The sequence below is a fragment of the Vespa velutina genome, chromosome 11 (genome assembly GCF_912470025.1).
Source record: "Vespa velutina chromosome 11, iVesVel2.1, whole genome shotgun sequence".
Lineage (NCBI taxonomy): Eukaryota > Metazoa > Arthropoda > Insecta > Hymenoptera > Vespidae > Vespa > Vespa velutina.
The window spans coordinates 3,076,300-3,098,799 of NC_062198.1; the positions used below are offsets into that span (position 1 = coordinate 3,076,300).

Sequence of the window (22,500 nt, forward strand, 5' to 3'; positions counted from 1 at the left end):
AAAAGTAAAAAATTATGAAAGCAATTTTTCTTTTTTACGCTCTTTTTGTTTTCTCCCTCTCCCTACCACCCCCCTACCCCCCCTACCCCCTACCCCCTCCCTCCCCCGTGAAACGATAAAAAGTCTGCGGGAGACAAAAGACCACGAAGAATGTTTTTATCCGATTCGTAACAATAGCATTGTCGTTCTCGCAAAATCAGGTCGACCCTATTCTCCGTTTCTTTATTTATATTTTTACATTTATTTTTATTTCTCTTTATCTTTTTTTCATTATTATTTCGCAATTTTAATATTTCCTTTCTTAATCCACGTTATAAATAATATTCTCCGACGTTGTTCTTTGTCATTATATTAGCATTATCAAATTTATTATTAGAAAACAAAAGACCGTATTATATACGTACGTATGTATATCAATATCGGATCAATAACAGTTTACAAACAAATTGTTCGATTATTATTGTGAATTTGTTTAATTCGTATTGATAATTGTACATTGGAAAAAAAAAAAAAAGAAAAAAAGAGAAAAAAGTTACATACATGTACTTTTGATGTTAATGGTGATAGTGATAAGAGATGGACTTGAGTTGGGATGGGGGAAGGGGGCAGTGGGTTGGGGGTTGTGGAGATAAGACAAATAAAAACAAGCGAAAAAAAAATTAAAATAAAAAGGTAAAGGAAAGAAAAAAAAAAAAGAAAAAAAGAAGCTGGAATAAAACTCTTTAATTAAAGTGTTCCAAGCAAGATAGTTAATTACAAGAACGTAACGATCTACGAAGCGTTTCGTTTGCTCGTATTAAAGGACATCGCAAAAAGGAACTCGGGTAATACTCTCTACATAATAATAATCACGAAGAAGAAGTATGCAAGAGAGTATAATAGTATGTATGTACATACATATATTCATATATATATATGTATATATACACACATATGGTGCATGCAGTACCAGAGTAAACTTTCATTAAACGTCACTCATCGTAAGATTAAAAATCGTGCATTAGTAGAGTTGGCAAAGACTCACAAGAGAGAGAGAAAGAGATAGGGAGAGAGAAAGAGAGAAAGAGAGAGAGAGAGAGAAAGAGAAAGAGAAAGAGAGACACGTTAATAAAGAAGAAACGTAGAGTGAGAACGGTCAGTGTACGATCGACCAACGTGTTAAACGCGTTCTTGCTTCGTCTAGTATTATAGTATAGTAGTTGGTTAGCTCGGTCACAAAGTGATCTGAACGTAAGCGTTAAGGTATTTATAATACCTTACCTGCCGTAAGTGTTAACCAATATTTGTGAACTCAGTTATAATTTTCTGTTTGTATGTCCCATATATACGTGTCTCTCTATTTACATGTGTATGTGTCTGTTCGTTTGTTTTTCTTTTTTTTTTTTTTTGTTTCATTTGTTTAATTATCTGTGATTATTAATGATTTTAAAATATTTATTTTGTGTTTAATGTGAAAAAGAAGATTATGGATTTGTAAATTTTGGAAAGAAATATTTTCATTAGGTTCGTTCGATATTTCAAATATTAGAAATATTATATTGATATTTATATGAATAAGATTTATAAGAAAAGATACTTGTTAATTCGATAAAATAGAATTTAAAGAATATATATATACACATATATATATATATATATATATATATATATATATATATATATATATATATATATTATATTAATCAGGATCAATAAGCAATTATATTCTGATATTGGAAAAATGAAAATAATATTTTAAAGTTATGTTCATCATTTAGCTAGTAGATTTAAAATGACATATTTTTTCTTCTTTTGTTTTTGTTTTTTTTTTGTTTTTTTTTTTTTTTTTATTTCTATTACTTTTCTCACTTAATTGTCATTAAGAAATATTCATTAGCGACTTATAATATTGTAAATAATTTTATGAATACCAAATCTCATAATATGTATTATTTTAAAAATTATAAAACTTAATTTTTTCATAACACATCCACACACACACACACACACATATACATATATATATATCCATACATATAATGCATATATATTACTAATAAAAATAATTAAAATAAAAAGAAATACGTATAAAATTGACGAGATTTAAATATTGTTCTACTACTAAAAAAATGAATGATTAAACGAAAGAAAAAAAAAAAGAAAGAGAGAAAGAGAGAGAGAGAGAGAGAGAGAGAGAGAGAGAGAGGGAGAAAATTCGCAAAAAAAATCGAAAAATAAAAAAATCCATGATTAATCGAAACTTACTAGTTTTAATCGATCCACTGGTTGACCTTGGAAAAGTCTTCAGAGGTCGCCCGAAAATAGTTAATTAACTGTCGTGTAACTCTCGTTCGTCGACCCGTTTGGAGAACTTGGCCAAAGCGAACGTCCTTGGCCGATAAATGGAGAAAGAGTAAGAGAGAGAGAGAGAGAGAGAGAGAGAGAGAGAGAGAGGGAGGGAGAGAGGGAAGGAGGGAGAGAAAGAGAGAGAGAGAGAGAGAGAAATAGACAGACAAACAGACAGACAAACAGACAGACAAACAGACAGACAGACAGACAGACAGACAGAGAGACAGACAGAGAGACAGACAAATAAATAGACAAACAGAGAGAGAGAGAGAGAGAGAGAGAGAGAGAGAGAGAGAGAGAGAGAAAGAGGGAGAGAGGGAGAGTGAGAGAGAGAGAGAAAGAGAGAATCATCGATAGTGATTCGCAGGCAAGTAAGCAGGCAGTATCAGAGTAAGCTTGTAGTATCAGAATCGTTCGCATGTCTTCTCGAGCGTGAAAACTCGTTTCGGCTTGGTCAGAACTCGCCTAGCGGTTTTGCTAACGGCAACGGTATGCGCCTGACTTCTTATGTTCGTAAATAAAATCTCGAATGGTTGCACGAGAAAGACAATCCAATCACCGGCTGCCAATCCTCAAAGAGAATGTGTCTCGTATGTTTCTATTTTTCTATTGTACAAGAAATTTTTTTATATCTTTTATCTGTTTTATATTTTTTTCTTTGTACTCTTTTTTTTTTTTTTTTTTTTTTTTTTTTTTTTTTTTTTTTTTTTTTTTTTTTTTTTTTCTTTTTTTTTCAAACATGATATGAAAAAATAGTCGCACAATTATAAAATCTAATAATGTAATAATTTGATGCGTCTGCATGTGTATGTGGTAAACAATTGTGTACACGTTTCTTTTTCTTTTTCTTTTTCTTTTTTTATTCTTCTTCATATATAATAAAATAAATGATATAACGATTTATATTATATATATTTATATATTTTTATTATTATAACGTTATTTTATTCATTAATAAAATATTAATAATAACAATGTGTACGTTGCGTGTGTGTATGTGTATGTATTTGTGTGTATGTGTGTGTATGTGTATGTGTATGTAATATGAAGATATAACTTATGTACAAATGTTTAAAATTGTTTAATTATTTTTATATGATATATAAATCTACATTTATATTTTTTTTTATAATATAATACAATTCATTAACGTAGACGTAAATATACGGATATACATTTTATCAATTATATTATATATATATATATTTCTTTTATTCTTTTAATAAAAAAAAAAAAAAAAAAAAAAAAAAAAAAAAAAAAAAAAAAAAAAAAAATCAATCAATATATCAAAATCAACGTAGTTTGTAAGTGTATTTGTTTGTATCATCAACAATTAATTGTTAGTTCTGCAAAAATTCTTGAGATGGATCATAGAATTAAAAAAAAAGAGATGAGAAAGGAAAGAAATGATTCTGAATAAAGTTACAAAAAGATGATTATTTCTTTTTTCTTTTTTTTTTTTTTTTCTTTCGTATTTTCAAAATCCATTTAAAATACCATGAACATTTATCTAGTTAAAGAAACTTTTACGACGACCAGTTCGGTTGCACCGCTTTATTCGAATAGCTTTTTCAAATGGCACTCTCGACGATTTCGATCGATCGAAGCTCGGATATCTCGAACGTACGTGACTTGTGAATCTTCTACTCCAGTTCGAATTTACTGCCGCTTTTAATACTCGTCTTTTTACCATTTACTTTTTCTCTGACTACGTGAAATCACTATTCCTATCTATAAAAAAAAAAAAAGAAAAAAAAAAAAAACGTAAAAATAAAAGAAAAGGAAAAGAAACGAATGTATTCCAAACTTTCTTTTACTTTTATTTTCATAAAAAAAGAAATGTTTTTATCGAAATTTCAAAAATATTCTATTCAAAAAATGATATTCCATATTTTTGAAAGAATTATTTATCAACAACCATTAGATAATTAATAATAATAATAATAATAAGAATAAGAATAATAATTTCTTAATAAGTATATATATAATTATAATTAATCTTTATGAGAATGATAAAAAAGGGAAAATAAAAGGAAAATCAAATTAGCGAAATTAATATTTTTACTAAATCGATATGTAATTTTTAAACAAAAATACTAAAATCTTCTATGATACCCATACAGTTATTAATTTAAAATACGAATTATCATTTAATTTGTACTTTTGTAAAGTCTGCTTGAAATTAGTTGAAAATGTCGAACTTCATCAAAACTCTTTAAAATTCAGATGAAGATTCTCAAGGGTCTATTCTTTCCTTCTCTCTCTCTCTCTCTCTCTCTCCCTCCCTCTCTGTCTCTCTCTCTTTCTCTCTCTCTCTCTCCACGCTTTGGCATTAACTTTCGATCGCTCGCTTTTTCTTTGGTCGGCTTAAGAGAGCTCGATTAATGGCGCTTTAAGAGCTAATTCGACATTAATTGCACTCTCTCGAGAGCGTGCCAAGCTCTGTATAAACTAACCTCTCCCCTTTTCACCCCTAACCATTGCTCCTTCACTATTTCTCTCTCTCTCTCTCTCTCTCCGTTTCTCTCTCTCTTGCTCTCTCCACTCTTCTACGAAGTACGACACGACCTTCGCTTAATTACGATGGAATTCAATTAAGCGAGCCGAGACGGTTTGCACTTGGCTCCGATGACGATAGAAGAAAGCTAGAACGTATATACATATATATATATACATATATATATATATATATATATATATATATACACATATAGTTTATATGTTCGTTCGTAGCACACATATGTGCATATATGTTCTTTTTTCTTTTATTATCTTTTCCTTTCTTTTTCTTTTTCCTTTTCCTTTTTTCTTTGTCCTTTTTTTTTCTTTATTATTGCTTCGTCAGATTTTAAAAAAGTATTGAAATTTCAAATCGATGGATAATATCGTCGAAAAATTAAATATCATTAATTGAATTAATTTGAGATATTTTGTGAGATGTTAAGATGGCAACGTAGAATAGTTCTTTTCTCGGCAATGAAATTATATCATTTTATAACTATTTTATTCTTTTCTTCTTCTTTTTTTTTTTTTTTTTTTTTTTTTTTTTTTTTTTTTTACGGAATTGATATAAATAAATCATTATAATAATATTCTTGTTCTAAAGAAATTGTTTTTATTTAATAAAAAATAAATATATATAATCAAATATCAATTAAATAAATTATATAAATATTGATTATTATCTTTCGTATATATTAATTGTTCATTTTATTTATATCAAATGAAACCTCTTTTGTAATTATTATCATAAATAAATTTCTTACTTTTGTACGACATAATAATTATTTATATTTATTTATTATAAAATTTCTTAGATTATTATAAATATCCAAAACTTTTGAAATGTACGAGGTATTTTTATTATATCACTTCTTCGTTTTATTTTTTCTTTTTGTTTTTTTCTTTTTTTTTCCCCCGAGTACGAAAATTACGCAAATTCCAAGCGTGTCGAAAGTCTCATCTCGAAACGACCTCGTTCGAGAGTACAAGCGGATATTTTTAAACGCTTCGAGCCGAAGCTTCGATCGAGTTGCTTTCGATGATTCTCTCTCAGTCTTGAGATAGAGATCATCGAGTTATTATATATTTCGTCTCTTGCTTTCACCCTCTCTCTGTCTCTCTCTCTCTCTTCCTCTCTTTCTCTCTTACACATACACACACACTTCTCGTTTTGTTTCAATTAAAAAATTAGTAAATTAACATTTATATATATATATATATATATATATATATATATATATATGTACTATAAATTATTATAATTTTAATTATAACTGAAAAAATTGTGTACTACTCTTTTTTTTATAACGAATGAATGTGAGATTGAAAACACGTGTCTAATACAAATTAAACATTTATTATGTACAGTGACTTAGAAAAATATTTGGAAGTATTTTGAAGATTTATTGTGTTGATAGAAAAAAAAAAAAAAAAAAAAAAAACTATATCGTAAGAAATGCCACAATTTATTTTAATTTTTAATAAAACTGAAGTTCCATATTTATTATTTGTTCTTTTTTTTTCTTCTTTTCTTTTCTTTTTTTAAATACAATGATGTAATATTAGAAACACGTGTCGAGTTAGAATTAATTATTTTTGAAAATAGATTTAGAAAAATATTCAATTATAATGTGAATTAAAAAATAATTAATTATATTTTATTTTAATGATAAATATAAAAATGTGATATAATTATTAATTTTTAATATACTTGATATCCAAATATCTTTTCCGAGTTTTCTGTATAATAACACACGATCTCTTTCTCGTTTCTATTTCTATTCTAATATATACAAAGAAAATATTATTCAGAACATTTCTATTCTAATATATCAAAAGAAAACAATATTTAAAACCTTCTATTTTTAAAGAACAAAATCGACTTCCTGGTTATAAAAATATTTTCAAAAGAACATGGACTATTCTAAATTAATTTCAAATAACATTGACTGTATCTAAAGAATCTCTAGAAATTGTTTCGATTTTCTTCCTCCAATTGAATATCATTAGATCGCGAAAATATTCCAAGACATTTTCAACTAATTATCACTTTTAAAGAAATACAATAGAATTTTCGATTGCACAGATTAAATTTATTTCATAAAGTTTCAATCAATTTCAAGGATTCTCCAATTCATTGTTTTAAAAAATATGAAACAAATAAAAGGAAAGTTCAATTTATTTAACTCATCAATCATAAAAATCCTAAATTGAATGGAAATAAATAAAAATAAAAATTAAAAATTGTACCAAACGAAAAATCAATGATAATTAATTAAAATTATTCTATATATAAAAACAAAAATGTTATTTAATCATTATAAAATAAATCAAATAATACAAATCTATCAAACTCTTTGTGACTCGGAAATAATAACAATCAATGGTGGTGATTAGTATTGGTACAAAGCACTTAATGACATTGTGAATAAAGTGAAACAAAAAAGAAAAAAAAGAAAAAGAGAGAAACACATAAAAGTAGAAGAAGAAGAAGAAGAAGAAGAAGAAGAAGAAGAAGAAGAAGAAGTAGAAGAAGAAAAAAAATGCCAAGGCACAGATTTTATCGAACAGAACAGAAAAGTCGACTCCCAGATTTGACCAGTGACGTGTGCCGATTGTTATCCTACAAAGGTTTGAACGGCCTGGTCAAAGGTCATGCCGAGGAACGAGAAACGAAGGTCAGAACTAAAAGAAAAAAAATCAGAAACGAAGAGGAGAAAGGGAAGGAGAAAGAAAAGGAAGATGAGGACGAGGATGAAGATCAAGATGAAAATAATGAGACAGAGAAGAAAAGGGGATTCAACGAAGAGTCGAGAAAAAAATCGATTGAAACTAAGGTAGGCGAAAACGTGAAAGTATTGTCCAATGATTAATACTATATCATTAAGAGAAATTATTTTATGTCAACTTAAATCACGATTAATTAACGTGCATTTGTATTTTTTATGTATGGAAATTATGTAATTAAAAAAAATTTTTAATTAATAATATTATTACTATTATTATTATTATTATTATTATTATTATTATTATTGTTATTTTTATTATTAATGCTATTATTATTATTATTGTTATTGTTATCATTATTATTATTATTGTTGTTGTTGCTGTTATTATTATTATTATTTTGATTATTATTATTAGTAAAATTATTGATAAGATTTTTATTTTTTCTATCCTTGAATTTTAATTTCGACATCGTTGAGAGAATGAGTTCCACTTGAATAAAGAGAATAGGAATAATTGAAAGAGAGGAAGAAAAAGAGAGAGAGAGAGAGAGAGAAAGAGAGAGAACGTCTAATTAGGAAGTTAATTAAAAGGTACAATTATTTAAAATGTTTATCCGAATGACTGACTTTCATTTTAATGAAAAGATTCGAATTTATATATATATATATATATATATATATATATATATATATATATATATATATATATATTGTGTAGTTGATTTATAATAATTTTTATCAAAATTAAAAAGGAGAAAAAAACAAAAAAAATAGAAAAATAATAAAAATGATGAAAATTTGTTCATATTGTTGATAAATTTTGAAAAGAAAAAATAATGTTTAATAATGCTCTGTATATACGTACATATATGTATGTGTATTTATACGTCGTGATACTAATACACAGATGTAAAGTTAGAATTTATTTTTAATTTTTTATTTTGTATTATTTTTTCCTTTTTACATTTTTTAATCGGCTTAAATAACGTACAATGACGAAGGCGAAAGGAAAATATCGTTTGTGGTCGACCACTATCGATATTTGCTTTCGATTAAACAGACCGTGAGCTCTCTTCTAGAATTTCAATGTTACATCGAATGATATAAAATGATGTATCACGTGTATGCGCGTATATATGTGTGTCTGTGTGTGTGTGTATGTGTGTGTGTGTATGTGTGTGTTGAGAAAAGAATCATTATGCATTATTAAAACTTGCAATAATATTATCATTTATATTTTATTGATAATATTATTTTTCCCTAATTTTCGTATAATCTTCCTTAATATTTTTGTCTATTTCAAAAGTTCATATTATTCATGCATCTCCTTTCTTTTTTTTAATCACCTTTTCTTCCTGAAAAAATATTCTTATTTTATATTCGTCGATCGTTAATCCTTTTCTTTTTTTTAATTTGTTTCTATTTTTAAAAAATTGATATTTTTTTGTATTATGAGATACAATAAAGTGAAATAAATTAATTTCTATGGAATATAACACAATGCATATGTAAAAATAATAAATAATATAATTTTTTTATAAAAAATTATTAATTATATTTATATATATACATAATAATAATAATAATAATAATAATAATAATAATAATAATAATAATAATAATAATATTCAAAAATGTTGAAAAGTTCGAGTTCGATAGAAAAAGCCAATAATAATAAAGAAATATATAAAAAATAATTACTACGCAACATATTTATGTAATAATAATAATAATAATAATAATAATAATAATAATAATAATAATAATAAAAATAATAATAATAATAATAATAATAATCGAATCTTCTACAAAATTCGAATTCGATGAGAAGTAATATAAAATCGAAACTTGACAATACATATGAATCCACGGATAGAATTGGAAAAGCATGATGTAAATCACACGTTTAATTTACGTTCTCGAACGTACGTGTTTTTCTTACCGGTTGAAAACACACGTACGTTCTCGTTATCGTCATATTACGTCGTCGGCTTTACAGGAAAATACGAGTTTGCCGAGGCTCATAGTTATCCAATAGCGAGAGATGTTTACCTACCCTCCGATGACGTGCATGTATGTATATACATATATGTTGTGTATTTTAAAACGATAGCAAGTAGAACACATAGTTCTGCCAGTTAGAATCAGTTGGGTTGGATAAACTGTCCATTTAAAACAAAACAAAAAAAAAAGACAATTTAATAAAAAACGTAACAATAGTAATAACAATAATAATAATAATAATAATAATAATAATAATAATAATAGTAGTAGTAGTAATAAAAGTAATAATAATAATAATAATAACAATAACATGCAAAGTTTACTTGACAAATTAGCAAGCTAGATTAATCAAAATTTATAATTTTTATAAAATCAAAAAAAAATCTATACCCTTTTCTATATCTCATTCTTCGTCTCTCTTTCTCTCTCTCTCTCTCTCTCTCTCTCTCTCTCTTTCTCATATTACTATTACATCAATTTTTACCGCAAACTAGAAAAAGGAAAAAAAATAGAAAGAGAGAGAGAGAGAGAGAGAGGGAGAGAGAGAAAGAGAGGTAAAAAGAGAAAGGGAGAAAGAGATAGTCTATCGATTACACAGAAATTCACGTTATTTCGATGCCATTTGAAACACCTTTGATTCGAGCCATTCGTTTACGCTTTGAATTCCCTGCATGTACAGTAATCCTTCGGAACCTTTCGATACTATCGAGTTTACTCCTGACTAAGCAAACAGAATAGGAAGCTCGAGTTTTCATCTCTCTCCTTCTCTCTCTCTCTCTCTCTCTCTCATGCTTACTATCTCTCCTCTCTTTTCTTCCTCTCTATCACTATCTCTGTCGTCATTTACTCAGCGAATTCTTGACGACTTTCAAAGTGTGTTTAGCGAAACAGAATATATCACTAACGTATCATTTCGTTTGGTCATTCGCAAACACTCTCTCGTTTCTTGTTGTTTAATTTTAAACAGTTCAATGTTTAAACGTTAACATACGCTTTCGCATAAATGTATTTCGAATCAATTCTAATTGAAAATTGTTTAATCAAAAAAAAAAATTCATTGTTTTCTCGTTGGAATATTAAATGATTGCGATTAAAAATGAATTCATTTTTTTTTTCTTTTTTTTTCTTTGTTCCGTTTAATATTATAAATTTATAAATGTATTATTTGAAAAAAGAAAAGAAGAGAAAAAAAAAAAAAGAAAATTATTTACTTCCAATAAAAATGATCGATTCAAATTATTATTTAATAAACAATGAGATGTTTATTAAAGGATTACAGATTACAGATTAGAATATGTTCGATATATAAAATGTAATTATTAACCAATAGATGATTAAAGGTAATAGGTAATACAATTATAAATAGCTGACTATCCTGAACATCATTAATGATCAATCAGATTGATGGAATGATATCAATTATCTTTACCATTCGTATATAATAATTAACACATTTGAAATAGGTTTATATATTAATGATCCCTTAACATTGATTCGTTATATACCAGCCAATGTATTTACATAACTACGAAAATACAATTTATTGGATTTTATGTCATCATTCATATGACTTTTTTTTTTTTTTTTTTTTTTTTAATTATCTAAAGTAATATAAAAACTCAAAATCTTATAACAAAAAAATATTTTATAACAAAAACACGTGTATTTTTATAATAAATTAAATATTCGTAAAATGATATCAATAATAATTTAAAAATAATTATAAATCAAATGATATTGATGATAATTACAAAATAAATATGAAACAATTGATAATATTCTAATATTGATGATATCTTATATATTAACATAATTTAAATAATAATAATATTAATTTGACATTGATAATAATTTAAAAGAAACATTCGTTAAATAATATTGATATTAATATAAAACAATATTAATAGTAATTCAAAATACGTAGATATAAACTTCGATTTATTATATGAGGTGAGCATAATGTCTATCCTATATTTCGCAAATTTATTAAACAATTTATTAATTAATTATTGAAATTACAAACGTAGATTTTCTTTGCAAATTACAGCTTGACTCAAACATTATATATATATATATATATATATATATATATATATATATATATATATATATACACGCACACGCACACGCTCATACACACTAATTCAATAATATTAGAATAAGAAATTGGTATAACAAATTTGATCTAATCGTTGCAATTAAAAGCTAATATCGAGATAAAATGATTGATCAATAATGCTAGAAAAATATAGATAAACAGATAGGTAGATAGATAAATAAATAGATAGATAGGTGGATAGATAGATGTATTGAACAAAATGGGGATGTTTTCGAGGTGTCGAAGAGGTGACGAAACATCGACCATCGGACACTCTCGGTTGGAGGAGCAATCGGTGGTAATTAGGATAGCTCACACAGCCACAAAACGCGTGGAACGTTACAGAACTAAAGCTGGAGCATCGGAAAGCTCTTTCTGATGCGTTAAGCCGACGACGAGTGAGACTAGCCAACCATTGTACGCGAACGGATTTTCGGTTTGCCACGACACGGTTCATGAATATTCAAGGGGTTGCTCATCCCTTGCTCTGCCTCTCCTCTAGAATGACCAAGAGATCTTCGACAAAAGGACCAACGAAAATCCCATTCCAGTCTTCTATAAGTGTTTGTGTGTGTGTGCGCGTGTGTGTGTGTGTGTGTCTATGTGTGATTTTTAAGTTTGTATGTATGAGTTTGGTTAAGAGAAAATTAAAAAAATTATAAACATTAAAATCTGTCGAAAGTTTAACATTTGATTTTTCTTATTTTTTGTTTTTTCTCTCGCGCGTCCTTATGTGTGCGTCTGTACATTTGTAAAGGGTGGACTAAGTTTATATGTATAAATATGCCAGAGCGGATTAAATGTTTCATAAAACATCCTGTCGAAAGTTTAACGTTGATTTTCTCTCTCTCTCTCTCTCTCTCTCTCTCTCTCTCCCTCTCTCTCTCTCTCTCTCTCTCTCTCTCTCTCTCTCTTTCTTTCTCTCTCTCTCTCTCTTTTATTCTTTTGGTTAGGTCGATGTCACATATGTATATTTGTATGCGTGTGTGTGTGTATATAGTTTAAAATTTTTTCTGTGTATTAGTGCAGTAAAAAGGATCAAATGTTTCATAAACAGTAAAACCTGTCGAAAGTTTAACGTTGATTTTTCTTCTCTTCTCTTTTTTTTTCTTTTTTTTTTTTTTTTTTTTTTTTTTTTTTATTTTATTTTATTTTTTCGTTCCTTTTTTTTTATCATTGTTATTTTAATTTAGGTAAATTCTCTTGTCAAAATCTTTTCGAGATAATGGATGTATGTCGAGCTAATGGATGTAGATTTTAGAATTCTTAATTAAGGTCTCTATTTTAGTTTAGAAAATAATTAATCTTTCAATTGCCTTACTATCGTCGATTAGCAATTTTTGAATTTTTTTTAATAAGAAATATAAATGTTAGATATTATTAAAAAAAAAAATATATATATATATATATTATTAAATGAAAAGAAAAAAATCGAACGCTTCATTAAAATTTATAATGAAATTAATTTTTATTAAAAGTAACAAAGGTATTAATTAATTGAATAAAGAGATTATTGATAAAGACGGAAAAAAATATAACCAAAAAGTGTCTGATATATTTTATAATAATTCGGAAACATCGAATTGAGGTCGCAAGAAATTAATGGGGTTAAACCTTTGAAATCTTTAGGATAGGAAAACTAAAGAGCTTTGCAGAATATACCCACTAATTACAGTTCACTGCGAGCTGGAAATGTAAAAGGTAAAAGGAGAGATAAAGAGAGAAAGAGAGAGACAGAGAGAGAGAGAGAGAGAGAAAGAGAACGCTTTGATGAATAATATTTATTTTCAAATCGTTTAACACCACATTTTCGAGTTTGAAGTTGTTATTAATGTTGCTGGAGCTTTTTTAATGCGTTTATTTATAAGCGCTTACTCTATGCTAACTCTGTGTATAGTAATTCATCGCTAACTTTGCGTATAGTAATTCATCGCTAACTTTGCGTATAGTAATTCATCGCTAACTTTGCGTATTTGTTCGAAATCTCTAAGATTTTTATGTCCATAAATATTTCTATGTAAATGAGAAAAAAAAAAGTGGCTATTAATAATGTGAAAAGAAAATTGTTTCTTCGGTAAAAAAAAAAAAAAAAAAAAAAAAAAAAAAAAAAAAAAAAAAAAAAAAAAAATTGTTTATTAATTATTTATTAACTTACGCAATTTTGTAAATCAGACAAGTTTATTATTTTTGAATTATTTTTTTGTAAAATCAAATAAATTTAGTTCGTGAGAATTTGTTTATAAAAATTGTTTATAATAAATTGTTAATTAATTATTAACAATATATTAAAAAATAAAGAAAAGTTTGCCCTTTAAAATGATATTTGTATCAAGTCTCTACGACTTTTAGTTATGAAGATACTTCCATTTAAATGAAAGACATTTACGTTGACCCACTGATCTATATAATTTCATTCAAATTGGCACGGTGACACACTGACCTATATAAATTCCGAGAATTTATACGATCCTACTACTACTACTACTACTACTACTACTACTACTACTACTACTACTACTATGATCAGCTGTATTATGCGTATTATGAATGAAAATTTTTAAAAGGCGATATCTCCGGAACGGAAAGTCGTAGAGACTTGAAACAACCACCATTTTCAAGTATAATTTATTCTTTATTTATTTAAATATTGCAATAATATTGTTCTAATAAAATCAAGTTTGTTAATAATTTTTAAATTCGAATTTTTGTTATTCTTTTCTTTCGTAATAATGACATAACCTATAATGAAATCATTGAAATTTTTTATCGTAATCATGTAAATTTTATTTTGTTTTATTTAAAAATAAAGGATAAAAGATTTAATAATAATAATAATAATCGATAATGTAGTAAAATTGTCAATTCGAACATTCAAAAGATATATTCTTTTTTAAATTTTTTAACTTATTATTACTATTATCATTTATTTATTACTACTCTTACTTACATTTAACTTACATCCCTCCAAATGATTTCTTATCAATATTTAAATTAAAATATCTACTAAATTAATAATTTTTCAATATACACGAGTTAATACTTTTGTATAAAGAATGTAAAAGAGTTGCATCGATCAATGCAATCAACAATATATATTATACTATTTAAAATGAAAACATAATTAATCTTTATAACTTCGTATAGTACAATTTTAGTTAAACGAAGTTTCTCCATATCTTTAAAAAGAATAGTGATATTCAAGGTGATCAAAGTTATTGCTCCATCTTGTATATATGGAGGAAGAGAAGATAGGCACAAAAGAGAGAGAGAGAGAGAGAGAGAGAGAGAGAGGGAGAAGGAGAAACAGGGGTTATCGTTTGTAAGTTGGTACAGAAGGTCGTTGCCTCGCCTCGTATCACCCTCTTTTGATTTTCACCGTTGTATCTGTCGTTAAAGATACCTTCTTGCCGTAGGGTGTCACAAAAGAGTCACATCAAAGTCGAGACTACCTAGCAACTATCGAGTAACAATGTCCTATCTTCTTTATCTTTTTTATACCTCTTAGGTTTTAGAACTCTATTTTTCTTATCTTTTTTTGTGTTTTTTTTTTTTTTTTTTTTTTTTTTTTTTTTTTTTTTTTTTTGTTAAATTCATTTATTTCTTCCTATATTCTCCAAAAGAAAAAAAAAAAAAAAAAGAAGAAGAAGAAGTTTAAACACATACATTGTTCTTATCGCAAACACATATTAATACGTACATTTTTATTAATATTTATTAATATAATATAATATATTCATAGTACAATAAATTATTTAAACTTTTGATTATATTCATTATTTAATATCAATGATATCATAGTTTAAGTCATAAATAAAAATATGCAGTCGCATTAATTACATTTAATTTCTATTTAAAATCATGAATATCATAATTAATTTCATAATCATAATAATCATTATCTGTCGTCTATTTTACATGAATATTTTTTGCGTTAATAATATGTATAATCAATTATTATTTAATCAAATTATAATATAAATATTGAATCTTTTTATAACATCGTGAAAAAGATGATCAATAATTATTCTCTTAAATTTAATTAATATGCTTGATTTTTATATTATAATAATATTACAAAAGTTAAACAAAATATGTAATCACGATTATTATGCAATCATCATCATCATCATCATCATCATCATCATCATCATCATCATCATCATCATCATCATCATCATCATCATCATTATTATTATTATTATTATTACTTTATAATAATTTTGTCTTTTTTAGTTTTTTTTTTTTTTTTCACATTTAAAATACTTTAAAAAAGTATAAAGAAAAGTGTAAAACTTAAAAGAACGATATAAACGTTAAAGGGAAAACATTAAAAACGTATAATACACCGTAATATAAAGAATAAAAGAGGTATCGTTGTTTTCCATTCGATTTATTGGTAAATCCTAGGTAAATTTATCGGACGAACCAGGCAATTTGGAATTTACGCAGTGGTTGAACATGTTCGATATCAGCGATGCGTTTCTCTAACAGAGCAGCCGTTAGAGTGCGTACCTAGAAGAGGCTTAACGTTATATCCGTTATAATTGGATCGAGATTAAATTAGCTTCCGAGCATGATTGAAGTTTAACGTGTCGGCCATCTAATACAGACATAGACATTTATGTACGTGCGACGCGTGCGCGCACGTGCGTATACACACACACACACACACACAGAAACATACTAGTTGGATTTCTTCTTTGTCTCTCTATATCTTTTTCATCTTCATCTATATGATTATAGTTGCCTCGATAGACGTGATTTCACCTATTTAAAATCTAACAAACTTGTTTCTTAACTTAATCATTCTCTTCTTCTTTTGGTTCTTTTTTTTCACTTCTCTCTCTCTCTCTCTCTCTCTCTCTCTCTCTCTCTCTCTTCTCTCTCTCTCTCTTCTCTCTCTCTCTCTCTCTCTCTCTCTCTAATATCAAAACGATTCTTTAATGATTCATAATTTGACTTTATTTGTGTATCCTTGTATGGAATAATGACAACAGAATGATCGAAAAATGAATGTAAATTAATTGGCATATTTTTTTTTTTCCTTTGTTTAGATCATTAATAAAAAGTGAAATAGAAATAATTTTATGATACTATAATTTAAAGCTATCGTTATTTTTAATATACTAATGTAAATTCGTTCATCAGATTATTTAATGGCTTGTGTTTTCTTTATAAAAAATAATCGATAGTGGAATTTTCGATACTGGGATAATCATTGTTTTTGATTGTAACAATGTATATAAATGTATTAAATGTATATTTTTACAATAAGAATATAACTATAAATTATACAAGAGATATCGTTGTTGTTATTATCATTTGATGTTAATTATCATTTGATGTTAATTATTAATTTGACAAATTGATAATTAATTCGATTTATTATCAATTCTTTTTATATAATAAATTCAATAATATTACTACCTACTACGTATAACTAATAAATATCTTTTTAATTATATACATACATATACATTTTTGAAAAGTCAATGAATTCGATATAATACAATTCAAAATATTCATTAGACTGTATAATAAATAAAACAATACTATCTAAGTATTTATTATATACAATAAAAATTTAAATAAAATCATATATATATATATATATATATATATATATATATATATATGTACATATTAAAAAGTAAATGAATGGATGAAATAGATATTTAATTGGAAAAATTCATTGAAGAAACTCAGAAAACTTTGAAATGGTTTTGCTGAAAGATGCTTGGTCTTTAACGATCATAATCAGATCGAGAGATCTTTAAAGAGGTTCTCACTCCTTTTGACCTACTCCAAGCTTCACGGTATTGGTCAGAAGTTAAGTCGATTTCGAAAGAAGAAGAAAGAAAAAGAAAGAAAATGAAAGAAAGAAAGAAAAAAGAAGTCAGTAGGTCGAACCTTTTTGAATTCCATGGAGAGTCTCTCATGGCTCAAAGAACACCTTTTCAAGGAATTTATGTGACCAAAGACACCAACCTCTCTGCCCTTATTCCTTTCGTCCTATCACTGGAACAGAACGTGAGAGAAAACGAATTTCTAAGGATTCATTTTTCATAAAAGGACTCTACGTGATTTACAACTTGAAATATTTTACCACGATACATCTTATTTTCATGTGATACATTTTATTTTTCATGAAATTTATTTATGTTTTCTTTCTTCTTGTTTTTCCATTTTCTATTGTTTTTTTTATGAGTATAAAAATTGGATACCAATACTCACTGACACTTGTGTGTGTGTGTGTGTGTGTGTATGTGTGTGCGCGTACGCGAAGTATCTTAAAACGTATGTTCTTGAAAGCATTGTTATTTATTTATTTTTTTTTTTTTCTTTTTAAAGTTGCACGCGTTTTTAAATTATTTAACAAATTAGTATTAATATTCAACAAATGAATTTGTATGCCGATAAATATAAATGCATGATTATACGAATAGTATTGAAGTTAATTCATAAATAATAGTTTTCATTAATAACAAATTTATTATCATGAATTTAACAAATGTTATGTGGAAAATTGTTTATTATTAATATTACTTAATTTTATTATTTTGCATACGTGTTGAATTAATAATTATTATTTATATTTGATCATTAGATTAATACTATTATTTATATTACATATTCATGTAAATAATAATTATATATATATATATATATATGTGAGCCGTTTATTTTGAAAGTGGCCTAACTCCATTTATCTTCAAATCGAGATATTTCAGGGTTTGCGTTTAAATGAATTTAAAAATATACGTATAGGATACTAATGAGTTATACTACTTAAGTCTATCTAAGGGTGTTAAATTTATAGTTCCTATTAAAATAGTGGCAATTATTAAGTGAATAATATGCGTTTTCTTATCAAGAATGGTTAGACCATTTTCAAAATTAACAATCAGATTCATTATAAAATTCCCGACGTGATAATAAATTCAGGACTTAAAAATTTTCACTTTCATTCATTGATGTCTTAGAGAAAATTTTATATTATAAAGAAATATTTCTTATTTCTTTTTAATTCAATTTTCATTTATTTGTATTATAATTTTTACAATGATTCACGTTCAAGTGTTTCATCGAAAAATAATTTCTTTTTTTGTTTTTATAAATTGATATTATATACAAACGGAAAACTATTTTTTTTTCTTCTCTTTTTTTTACACTTGTCGGTAAAAAAAAGGAAATTAATATGTTATTTAAAACATAATATTATTTATAATAAAATCATTCTTATCAATTCAAACATTATATGATTGTTTTATATATCTTTTTGCATATGTGCGTATTGGAACATCTATTCGTAAAGAATTCCTTAAGATGAGACGAACAATGATTTAAATTTTTATAAGGCCATTTAAAGTCTTTCTCCCTGAAATTTAGAAGAACTTCTTTTGTACTACAAGAGACTGAGAAGGAGAGAGAAAGAATGACTAAATACACAGGGAGCGGAGCTAAACCTATAAGGGGCGGAGCTAAACCTATAAGGGGCGGAGCAAAGTACCCAGGGGCGGGGCTAGACTAGTAGGAGATGGGACCACGAACCCCCGAGGGCGGGACTAAACATATAATAGGAGGGACTAAACCTATAAGAGGCGTGGCCAAGTATCCAGAGGCGGGGCTAGACCAGTAGGGGGCGGGGCCAAACCTACGAGGGGCGTGGCCAAGTACCCAGGAGGCGGGGCTAAATTGATAAGGGCGGGGCTAAAATTATAATGGGCGGGGCAAAGTATCCAGAGGCGGGACTACACTAGTAGGGGGCGGGGCCAAACCTACGAGGGGCGGGGCCAAGTACCCAGGAGGCGGGGCTAGACTAGTAGGGGCGGGGCCAAGAAATTCCGGAGGCGGGGCTAAACCTACGAGGGGCGTAGGCCAAGTCTACACTGGTAGGGGGCGGGGCCAAACTAGTAGGTGGGCTAAACTAGTAGGGGGCTAACCGGGTAGAGGCGAGCTGTCCTGGTAGGTGGCGGATCTGAACTAGTAGGGGGACTAACCAGGTAGGGATGGGTTAACCCGTCTTGGAATTTGTATCCGAAGTCCCAAAGGACCTGTTTCTCTCTCTTCTCGATTTTCTAAGATAGTCATGTAGTCATATAGTTAATAGTCAGTATAGTCATTTATAGTCAGTAGTCATACACTCAATAGACACATAGTTAGTAGTCAACAACTTTCACTATATGTACAATTTTCTACTACCTTGGTAATCACCGTGATTAGATAAACCGTGTTGTGATGTTACCATTAACCCTTTGAATACTATGGGCGCACATATGCGTCCAGCGAAAGTTATCGATATAGACTGTGGAAGGAAATACGCCCCTGGTAAAAAATTTTTTCATTATATTATGTTTGTGTGTAATCATTAAGTGCACATTGCGGTAATGATGTTTTCAATAAGAATTTATTGTTAACGATAATGGCAATTTGTTCTCATCGACGTTATTGTTATTATAAAAAAAAAAAAAGGGAGAATGAAGAATAATTCTGCTTATATATATATATATATATATATATATATATATATATATATCATATTAATAACATACTATCTTGGATCTGTTCAATTATTCTTGTAAAATTTCACATCGAAAAAATAACATTAATAAAATAAATTTATAATAAATTTTCTATGCATGATATCTATATATCGTACTTAAGAACTTATTGATAATAATTCACGAAAAAAATAATTAAATTAATAAATTATTGACTAACAATATAAACTTTAATATCTCTTTTCTATTAAATTTATGACAACAATATCCAGATAAAAAAAGTATATATATAAGTATATAAATTTAGAAACTATCGTATTTATTAAAAAAAATCTTTAAGGCAAATGTCATAAATTTTATGATGTATTTTCATAAATATTATACAAGTAAAGGATCAAAAGGCAAAGGACCAAAGACTCCAGAAATACTTTGTAAACTAGCTTAGATAGCATGCCTTCGTCGAAGACACCAAAAGCTCTTTGTTGTCCGCGGTTCTACAATTATTTTCAATTAATGTCAGCTTTTTCGTAAGGTCCTCACCCTTCCTTATTCCTAGTCCTTTATTCAGTAAACAACATTTTGTTTTCCAAAAGCATTCCATTCATTTTCCTTCTCTCTCTCTCTCTCTCTCTCTCTCTCTCTCTCTCTCTCTCTCTCTCTTTCTTTCTTTCTTAATTTATCTTTCATGTCATTATTTAATAAAAGAAATTCATATTGTCAGACTTTTTAAATGGCATTGTTCTAATACTCGAATATTAAATCAAAAATTTAATTAGCTTTAAGAAATTTTTATTATAAAATTACATAACATATATTATTTAATTTTATAACATAATTGTTATTTTATAACATTATATAACATAATTATTTATTGATAATTGTAAAAATACGAATTTTATTATTAAATTCAAAATAATATAATAATATATTAATAATAATATTAATTTCGAAAATATATGTATATATATATATATATTATATATGTAGATATTAAATTTGTTTAAGCTTGTTTTAATACAAAATTTTTTTCAGATAATGAAACAAATTTCTATAAAACGTAAATACCAATAAGAGTCTTCGTTCAACAATATTATATTATTATGAACTAAAAATAACGCATTTTTTGTTTTTTTTATATCACATTTATATATAACAAAATAATTGTGTTGGCGAATTAAAAAAGTGCAAATAAAAAAATGAAAAAGAAATTCTAAACACGTGTTTCATTGTTAGATAATCTTGACTCAAATTTATTTATTTTCTTTTTTTTTTTTCGTTACCATCTCTATATATATATATATATATATATATATATATATATATATATATAGAGAGAGAGAGAGAGAGAGAGAGAGAGGGAGAGAGAGAAAGAGAGAGAATGAACAAAGTAAAAATATTCGTGATTTGTAAGCTGACTTTTATAATATATTTTTCTTTTTTATGAATTATTTTTCAGGAACTCGAAAGAAGTTCATCGAGAGAGACATTGTCATCGCCAGTTGGAAACAGTCCAGTTTGTTGTCAACCATGCAGTCCACCTTGCAGTCCACCACCGGCACCAGCTGCATACATATCAAGTGCCCGTGCCTCTTCAAGAAGACTCACTACCGGAAGTGGACTCGGAGGACTTCCATCTCCGGAAAGAGATCCTTTTGGAAGATTACTCAGGTTAACTTATTTCTTTTCTTCTTTTCTTCTTTTCTTCTTTTTGTCTTTTTTCTTTTTTTCTTTACATCCTTCTTTTTTTTTCTCAATTTCAATTTCTCCATCATCACCTTCTTTCAAATATTAATACATTATATTTATTTACTCGTAATATAAGAAATAAATTCTAGTGTAACATTATTGTAATCCATATAAATTTAACAATATTGACGATATTAAAAATAATAAATATTTTTTTTTCAACATTATTTATAGATTCATTTATTATATTTAATTGTCTAAATGTTAATTATTTAATGAAAAAAAAAAAAAAAAAAAAAAAAAAAATCTTCTCAATTTTTTCATTAACACTTATTTTCTTATTTAAGGTTGTATTATTTAAATATTTTCATAAATTTTCATTTATAAAAATTTCACTTCGTATATATCTAAATGCATACATATGTCGTTATATTAACATATTCCTGATGATGTAGTTTCGCAATAAAGTAACATGACAAAGTAACACACGGCATGGAAAATTTCTAACACTTTTTAATGAGAAATTCTCGCGAACGAATAATGAGAATGAGTGACGTCATGTCGACGAATGAAAAGCCCTTCTCGTTTTGTTTTCCTTTCATTTACTTGTAACGTTTGAAAAATCATGTTATAAAAAGAAAATAATGAAAAA

The 22,500-nt window shown here is 27.0% G+C and overlaps 2 protein-coding genes across 4 annotated transcripts in view; both read left to right on the top strand.

Moving 5' to 3' along the window:
• The window catches only part of LOC124953160, a 41,008-nt gene extending 28,516 nt beyond the window's left edge, over nucleotides 1-12,492 (top strand). Inside the window, exon 3 of the mRNA XM_047504127.1 lies at nucleotides 11,899-12,492. Coding sequence (XP_047360083.1) covers nucleotides 11,899-11,913 — 15 coding nt within the window. The 3' untranslated portion in view covers nucleotides 11,914-12,492. The remainder of the gene's footprint in view (nucleotides 1-11,898) is intronic.
• LOC124953158 overlaps nucleotides 1-22,500 on the top strand; it is a 175,847-nt gene that overhangs the window by 128,403 nt on the left and 24,944 nt on the right. For all 3 annotated transcript variants that reach the window (XM_047504122.1, XM_047504123.1, XM_047504124.1), the window contains one exon: nucleotides 21,619-21,830. In XM_047504122.1, the coding sequence (XP_047360078.1) occupies nucleotides 21,619-21,830 (212 nt within the window). The remainder of the gene's footprint in view (nucleotides 1-21,618; nucleotides 21,831-22,500) is intronic.